The sequence below is a fragment of the Pholis gunnellus genome (genome assembly GCF_910591455.1).
Source record: "Pholis gunnellus genome assembly, chromosome: 1".
NCBI lineage: Eukaryota > Metazoa > Chordata > Actinopteri > Perciformes > Pholidae > Pholis > Pholis gunnellus.
The window spans coordinates 182,246-191,590 of record NC_136528.1 but is presented as its reverse complement, the minus strand read 5'-3'; the positions used below and the strand labels follow the sequence as shown (position 1 = coordinate 191,590).

The 9,345-nt window shown below is 41.0% G+C and overlaps 1 protein-coding gene across 1 annotated transcript; it reads left to right on the top strand.

Moving 5' to 3' along the window:
* The first annotated feature begins 2,911 nt into the window (after nt 1–2,911).
* Nucleotides 2,912–7,142, top strand: gtf2a2 (general transcription factor IIA, 2). Its single transcript, XM_079161922.1, has 4 exons — nt 2,912–3,088; nt 4,618–4,722; nt 4,952–5,113; nt 6,883–7,142. Exons 1-3 carry the CDS (start codon nt 3,017–3,019, stop codon nt 5,108–5,110), a joined length of 336 nt encoding a protein of 111 aa, XP_079018048.1. The 5' UTR covers nt 2,912–3,016; the 3' UTR covers nt 5,111–5,113; nt 6,883–7,142.
* Nucleotides 7,143–9,345: the final 2,203 nt, after the last annotated feature.

Sequence of the window (9,345 nt, the reverse complement as noted above, 5' to 3'; positions counted from 1 at the left end):
AACCCAACCCCAACCCCAACCCTAACCCTAACCCCAACCCCAACCCCAACCCCAACCCCAACCCTAACCCCAACCCCAACCCTAACCCTAACCCCAACCCTAACCCTAAACCCTAACCCTAACCCTAAACCCATCCCCAACCCTATCCTCTTTTGGAGGCAGCCACCTTGGTGGAAAACATTCCATCTAGCCCCCCAGCCACTCAGTCCGACCCCCCTCATGATGATTCTGATGACGATGATGATGATGTTGCTGCTGATCCCCCTCCGGCACAAAGGCCGACCCGGCATAATTCCACCTATAAAAAAATTGTGGACTGGTCTCTGAGGGTACACAAACCGGTACTGGTGCTGGGTGACTCCAATCTGTCAAGGATTCCACAATATAACTATCCACTGGTCCAGGTGGACAGCTTTCCTGGGGCCCAAATACATCATCTTAAGGGGCTCCTTGGGAAGCTGGACCCTTGCCCCACCACCCAGAAAATTGTGCTCTCTATTGGGCTCAACAACTGTTTGAGAGGAAACTTGCCGAGTACAATAAAAAAATAATAAAAAAACAATTCCAGCAGTTGGTGGCACTGATAGGGAGAGTCTTTCCCCTGGCGGAAATTTTCGTGCCACTTATCCAATTCTCAACACAGCTCCCACCGACAGTACAATCCCTAATAGAGCAAACAAACATCTTCTTCATGGAATCCTATAGAGTACTCCAGGGTGTGGAAGAACATCGGTTTAGGGTACAGCCTCGGGATCCAGTACATTGGACTACAGCCACGGCTTCAGATATCTTGGATGGTTGGATGAAGCAATTAAACTAGAAGTTGGGGGACCGGGATCACCCACCCCCACGCACTCTAGTATTCTTAATCTATCACTTACCTTTTCTCTACAGGAGTCTGAAGAAAGACTATTAGAAAAAGGCCTCTTTTTTGTTCCGACACCCCAAGGGGTCGATAGGGACTGCCTGCGACGAGACCTCTCTGGGTATCATAGACGACTGAAATTGTTAAATCATTTCGATTATACTACAGATTCTGTACAGTTTCTTTGTCGAACCCTCCAAGTGGGAACCTAAGGAGGACTCAGTTTCTGAACCGCTTAAAAGGCTTATTAGGGCTGATCGTCGAGAACTCGAGAACATCTCTTACAGAACTGTGGAAGAGGACAATCTATCAACAACAGAACGACAAGCATTAAACAGAATAAAAAGGAACCAGGACATAATCATAAAACCGGCAGATAAGGGATCAAAAATAGTCATTATGGATCAAACTCAATACCTCATAGAAGCCAATAGACAACTTAACAACACAAGACATTACTTACCTCTGGCCTGTTCTCTCCAATTGGAGACACAGGTCAAGATCCGAGAAATTGTCGAAGATTTGTACAACAAGAAATACATTTCTGCAAAACAAAAATATTACCTGTTTGGGGCAGATCTTCCACGGCCGCGCAAATTTTACCTTCTTCCGAAGATACATAAGGATCCTGCGACGTGGACGGTCCCTCATCAGATTCCTCCCGGTCGACCGATCATCTCTGACTGTGGTAGTGAGTCTTACAGGATAGCTGAATACATTGACTATTTTCTCAATCCCTTATCGCAAAAACATCCAAGCTATGTGAAAGACACATATGACTTTGTCAACAAGATCAAGATAATTGATATGCCTCCTGGAGCGTTGCTTTTCACGATAGATATAGACTCGTTATATACCAACATTGATACCCCACTGGGCCTCAAAGCAGTGAGACAGACCCTTAACAAATACCCGGACCCAGCTAGACCGGACGAAGCATTATTGACTCTCTTAGAATTAGGACTGACCAGAAATGACTTTGAGTTCAACTCTAAGAATTATCTCCAAGTACATGGGACGGCCATGGGGAAGAAGTTTGCTCCGGCGTACGCCAATATATACATGGCCGATTGGGAGCAGACAGTTTTGCCCAAATGTGACCAAGTCCCGCTACTGTACATACGGTATCTTGACGATATTTTTGGGGTGTGGAGTCATTCGGAACCTGATTTCAGACAGTTCATTAACGCACTGAATAACCATCACAGTTCAATCACAGTAAAATACAACTTACAAAATGAGCACATTGAATTTCTGGACACTGAGGTTTTTAGAATGAGGAGGGAGGATGGGAGGGGGGGTCTGGGGACTAGGGTATATTTTAAACCAACAGACACACATGCCTTATTACATAAAAACAGCTATCATCCCAAACACACATATAGGGGGATTGTAAAATCCAAAATCCAAAAGTACTAATACCACACTGTGAAGATATACAAGTTAAAATACTAATACCACACTGTGAAGATATACAAGTAAAAGTACTAATACCACACTGTGAAGATATACAAGTTAAAGTACTAATACCACACTGTGAAGATATACAAGTAAAAATACTAATACCACACTGTGAAGATATACAAGTTAAAGTACTAATACCACACTGTGAAGATATACAAGTTAAAGTACTAATACCACACTGTGAAGATATACAAGTAAAAGTACTAATACCACACTGTGAAGATATACAAGTTAAAGTCCTGCATTAAACATGTTGCGCTACATAAAGTCTAAAACCTTCATTTCTGGAGTAAAGTGAAGTGACTGACAAGCTGAAAAAAGACAAAAACAGTGACATGAAACTGGGAGAATTGAAACAATTTATCATCAATTTATTATGTACTATTATTATTATTAGTAGCAGTAGTATTCTTATTATTAACGACAGAATCTGAATTAGTGGCACAAGTAGAATATTGGTGTCAGTAGTATTACATCTTTTATTTTGAAACGTTAAACCGGAAGTGTCCTCTCTGTTGTTCGAGGTGTGGTGGAGACAGTATTACATCTTTTATATTGAAACAGTAAACCGGAAGTGTCTTCTCTGTTGTTCGAGGTGTGGAGAGAAGCTCGTTAGCTCAGTTTGTGTTTAACTGTTTAAAAGTGAAGTTTATAGTTTAGTTCTTTGTTCTTCCAGAAGTTCACATCATGGCGTACCAGCTGTACAGGAACACAACTCTGGGAAACAGTCTGCAGGAGAGTCTGGACGAGCTCATTCAGGTATATATGTCTATATGTTTAGCATGATGCTAACGGAACCTCTCGCAGCTAGCAGACTTTAGCATGAGGAGAGTCTGGACGAGCTCATTCAGGTATATATGTATATATGTTTATATATATATATATATATATATGTTTGATTCTGATTTAGCATGATGTTAACGGAACCTCTCACATCTAGACTACATTAGCATGATGCTAACGGCAGCCACGGCGAACAGTGACGCTAGTTAGCTTCAGCTCGTAGCGGGCTAGCTGACGCTTTATAGCGTCGCTTTGTAAATATCGTGTATGTTATTGTTTAAAGGGTTAAGGTCTTCTTTGTGGGGTTCTTATCCACAGTCTGTGTTTCCTACAGTAGACTATAGTTTGGGATTAGCAGCCGATTGTAACCACCTAAAACAAATCAATATCAGTTTAAGTGTTCTTTATATTAAGAAAGAGTATCTGTTGTTAATGGATATTCTAAACAAACACTCACGAGGATCCAGCTTCTTTTAGGCTTCATCCACAATAATAAATAATAAACTAATACGTCTTTGTTTTAAATCCGGGGTTTTAAAACAAAAACCATCTCCATCCAGGCTTTATATCTCACACAACTAATTTACTTTAAAATGAAAACATGTAATCAACGTTTACTAGATTATGGATCAATAAATGTGATCAACTCTTCTCTCTTGTTTCCTCTGTTTCGTTGTTCTCTCTCTCTGCTGGAGGCTGAAGTCTGTCCTACTGGAGACCAATCAATGCTTTTGTTCCTTTACAGTTTATGTGTGGACTTCAAAATAAGCATTAATAAGAAAAGGAAAGTCCTCCGTTTTGTGTCCGTCCTCAAAGCCTCAAACTGACTTCAGACGTCTCCGTAGGTTTGATAACGCTGCTAACTAGCTGCTAACTAGCTGCTAACTAGCTGATAACTAGCTGCTAACTAGCTGCTTCCTCATGTGGGCAGTAGTAGAATTATTAAATGTAGAATTTAACGGAACAACAGCTGCAAGTAAAGACAACAATGTCATCAACACCTGTAATCAGTAATGTTTAATTAACCTGGTAGTCGATCGATTATCAAGACTGTTGTTTGTGATCTTACAGTAAAGAGTCATGTGACACATCGTGACCGCTAACAACCAATCAAGTAGTGAACGTCTAGTCGTTGTGTTTACGCTCCACACGAGGAACTCCAGAGTTCTAAACATGTCTGCTCTCGGTGCTCTAAAACTCCGGCCTAGTTTGGACGCTCAGTGTAAACAACCAAAATGTCTTCCATGTGTTCATACACTTTATACAACAAATGACCTTTTCTTGTTCATGTTCACCTGGTTCTATCTCATAGAATGAAGTTTAATCTGTAGGAAGTATATGTTCATCTCTAATGTCTATCTTATATAAATGTGAAAACATCTCCTTCAAACTACTGGATTTATTCAAGTTTATCACCAAAAATACATTTTACAGTTTCCACCTGAACGCATCATGATAATGTTATAATTTACTTTAATAATACTTGTGTGTGTGTGTGTGTGTAGACTCAACAGATCACTCCTCAGCTGGCTCTTCAGGTCCTCCTTCAGTTTGATAAAGCGATCAACACAGCTCTCGCCAACCGAGTCCGTAACAGAGTCAACTTCAGGGTGAGTCCTCTGACCTCTTAAACCTAACCACCAGTCTGTACTGATCCCTGTGTACTACTACCACCAGTCTGTACTGATCCCTGTGTACTACTACCACCAGTCTGTACTGATCCCTGTGTACTACTACCACCAGTCTGTACTGATCCCTGTGTACTACTACCACCAGTCGTGTACTTCTACCCTTGTGTACTTCTACCTCTAGTCTCAGCGGTTCCTCTTTTGTCCACAGGGTTCTCTGAACACGTATCGGTTCTGTGACAACGTCTGGACGTTTGTTCTCAACGACGTGGAGTTCAGAGAGGTCACCGACCTCGTGAAGGTCGACAAGGTCAAAATTGTTGCCTGTGATGGAAAGAGCGAGTCGACTCAGAACAAGAGTGATAAATGATGAGTATGAATATTATATTTATATTTCATACTGATACTGTGTTCAACAATCAGGACGGATTTATAGCAGCATTTGATTTACAGGATTATTTAACATGACATCCCTTGTTTTGTCAGATTCTCTTTTATATTTATATATTTATATATATATATAAATAAATTGTAATCGTTGCCCAGCATATATATTTACATACACGTGTGTGTATACAGGTATACATGTGTGTGTGTGTATACAGGTATACACACACGTGTATACCTGTATGTATACACGTGTGTGTGTATACATACAGGTATACACACACGTGTATACCTGTATGTATACACGTGTGTGTGTATACAGGTATACACACACGTGTATACCTGTATGTATACACGTGTGTGTATACCTGTATGTATACACACACATGTATACATACCTGTATACACGTGTGTGTATACAGGTATGTATACACGTGTGTGTATACAGGTACACACACACATGTATACAGGTATAAGTGTGTGTGTGTATACAGGTATACATGTGTGTGTATACAGGTATACATGTGTGTGTATACATGTGTGTGTGTATACAGGTATACATGTGTGTGTATACAGGTATACATGTGTGTGTATACATGTGTGTGTGTATACAGGTATACACGTGTGTGTATACAGGTATACGTGTGTGTGTATACAGGTATACGTGTGTGTGTATACAGGTATACACGTGTGTGTATACAGGTATACGTGTGTGTGTGTGTATACAGGTATACATGTGTGTGTATACAGGTATACGTGTGTGTGTGTGTGTGTGTGTGTATACAGGTATACGTGTGTGTATACAGGTATACGTGTGTGTGTGTGTATACAGGTATACATGTGTGTGTATACAGGTATACGTGTGTGTATACAGGTATACGTGTGTGTGTGTGTATACAGGTATACATGTGTGTGTATACAGGTATACGTGTGTGTATACAGGTATACGTGTGTGTATACGTGTGTGTGTGTGTATACAGGTATACATGTGTGTGTATACAGGTATACGTGTGTGTATACAGGTATACGTGTGTGTGTGTGTATACAGGTATACATGTGTGTGTATACAGGTATACGTGTGTGTATACAGGTATACGTGTGTGTATACAGGTATACGTGTGTGTGTATACAGGTATACGTGTGTGTGTATACAGGTATACACGTGTGTGTATACAGGTATACGTGTGTGTGTGTGTATACAGGTATACATGTGTGTGTATACAGGTATACGTGTGTGTATACAGGTATACGTGTGTGTATACAGGTATACGTGTGTGTGTATACAGGTATACGTGTGTGTGTATACAGGTATACACGTGTGTGTATACAGGTATACGTGTGTGTGTATACAGGTATACACGTGTGTGTATACAGGTATACGTGTGTGTGTATACAGGTATACGTGTGTGTGTATACAGGTATACGTGTGTGTGTGTGTGTATACAGGTATACGTGTGTGTGTATACAGGTATACGTGTGTGTGTGTGTGTGTATACAGGTATACGTGTGTGTGTATACAGGTATACGTGTGTGTGTATACAGGTATACGTGTGTGTGTGTGTATACAGGTATACGTGTGTGTGTATACAGGTATACACGTGTGTGTATACAGGTATACGTGTGTGTGTGTGTATACAGGTATACATGTGTGTGTATACAGGTATACATGTGTGTGTATACAGGTATACATGTGTGTGTATACAGGTATACATCAGCGTCTCTGTAGTTAACCTTCATGTTGTTTTCTCTCTACAGACTTCAACGCTGCAGACTGACGACTCTCTGTGTGTCTGATGGAGTCACAGATTGACCTGAACTGTACATATAATTTATTACAGTAGAGTCACAGCGAGTGTGTGTGTGTGTGTGTGTGTGTGTGTGTGTGTGTGTGTGTGTGTGTGTGTCAGAGTGGACCAGTCACTGTTCCTGCAACATTTTTTTTATTATTAGCAGTTTGTGTTCAGTTTGTTATTATTGAGCTGGATCATCTTTAATAAAAACTTTATTTAAAACTCTGTTTTGATAAAAATCATTTTCACATGACTTTAACTGATATGTTCCTTCTTTATTTGATCAGAATGTAAAACCTGATATAATTAAAACGATGACCTCATCTTACATGTAAAGATTTCAGACTGATGAATAACCTTTAACTTGTAAACATTAGTCTTTTTAAAAAATGAGTTAGAATTATTGTTTTTAATTAACTTTCACTAACAGGATGAACACAAATAAAATAGAAGCATCTTTATTTGCTCAGAACATTAACATATAGATTAGGAATTTGATTATCAATGATTTTAACATTGAAGCCCACTAGATGGCAGCAAAACATCAAACAGTACTACCTCGTCCTCCAGAAGTCGTTTTCAGCTTCGCTGCTGTTTGCTGTCGAGTTGAATGAAGGAATGTCCGCATACAGATGTGTACTTTACTTGAATGCCTCCATTTCCTGCTATTTTATACTCCTACTCCACTAAATCTCAGAATTAAATATTGTAGTTTTTCTGACACGACATTTATCTGACAAGTTTAGTTACATTCAAGTTATTAGTCAAAAATAAGATCAACTAATCATTTTATTATAAATAATCTTAAAATAAATCGTCATCCCAACAGATTTAATTCCAGGACTGAATAAACGGATAGAAAATGACTTCTGAAAACGTTGTTGTGGAATGAATGTCTTCTGAAATGAATGAGTAACAGTTCATTTGCATATTGTGTGAAACCAAAATAGAAATGTTTGTCTGAGAGTCCACTTCACCTGATAGTGTGATCACAATACGTTTCATGGTGATACCTCTGTACCTCTGTTCCTCTGTACCTCTGTACCTCTGTACCTCTGTTTCTCTGTTCCTCTGTTCCTCTGTTCCTCTGTTCCTCTGTTCCTCTGTACATCTGTTCCTCTGTACCTCTGTTCCTCTGTACCTCTGTTCCTCTGTTCCTCTGTACCTCTGTACCTCTGTACCTCTGTTCCTCTGTACATCTGTTCCTCTGTTCCTCTGTTCCTCTGTACCTCTGTACCTCTGTTCCTCTGTTCCTCTGTACCTCTGTTCCTCTGTACATCTGTTCCTCTGTACCTCTGTTCCTCTGTACATCTGTTCCTCTGTTCCTCTGTACCTCTGTACCTCTGTTCCTCTGTACATCTGTTCCTCTGTTCCTCTGTTCCTCTGTACCTCTGTACCTCTGTTCCTCTGTACCTCTGTTCCTCTGTACATCTGTTCCTCTGTTCCTCTGTACCTCTGTACCTCTGTTCCTCTGTTCCTCTGTACCTCTGTTCCTCTGTACATCTGTTCCTCTGTACCTCTGTTCCTCTGTACATCTGTTCCTCTGTTCCTCTGTACCTCTGTACCTCTGTTCCTCTGTTCCTCTGTACCTCTGTTCCTCTGTACCTCTGTTCCTCTGTACCTCTGTTCCTCTGTACCTCTGTACCTCTGTTCCTCTGTACCTCTGTACCTCTGTACCTCTGTTCCTCTGTACCTCTGTTCCTCTGTTCCTCTGTACCTCTGTTTCTCTGTTCCTCTGTTCCTCTGTTTCTCTGTACCTCTGTTTCTCTGTTCCTCTGTACCTCTGTACCTCTGTTCCTCTGTTTCTCTGTACCTCTGTTCCTCTGTTCCTCTGTTCCTCTGTACATCTGTTCCTCTGTACCTCTGTTCCTCTGTACCTCTGTTCCTCTGTACCTCTGTTCCTCTGTACCTCTGTACCTCTGTTCCTCTGTACCTCTGTACCTCTGTTCCTCTGTACCTCTGTTCCTCTGTACATCTGTTCCTCTGTTCCTCTGTACCTCTGTACCTCTGTTCCTCTGTTCCTCTGTACCTCTGTTCCTCTGTACCTCTGTTCCTCTGTACCTCTGTTCCTCTGTACCTCTGTACCTCTGTTCCTCTGTACCTCTGTACCTCTGTACCTCTGTACCTCTGTTCCTCTGTTCCTCTGTACCTCTGTTTCTCTGTTCCTCTGTTCCTCTGTTTCTCTGTACCTCTGTTTCTCTGTTCCTCTGTACCTCTGTACCTCTGTTCCTCTGTACCTCTGTACCTCTGTTCCTCTGTTCCTCTGTACCTCTGTACCTCTGTTCCTCTGTACCTCTGTTCCTCTGTACCTCTGTACCTCTGTTCCTCTGTTCCTCTGTTTCTCTGTACCTCTGTTTCTCTGTTCATCTGTTCCTCTGTACCTCTGTTCCTCTGTACCTCTGTTCCTCTGTACCTCTGTTCCTCTGTA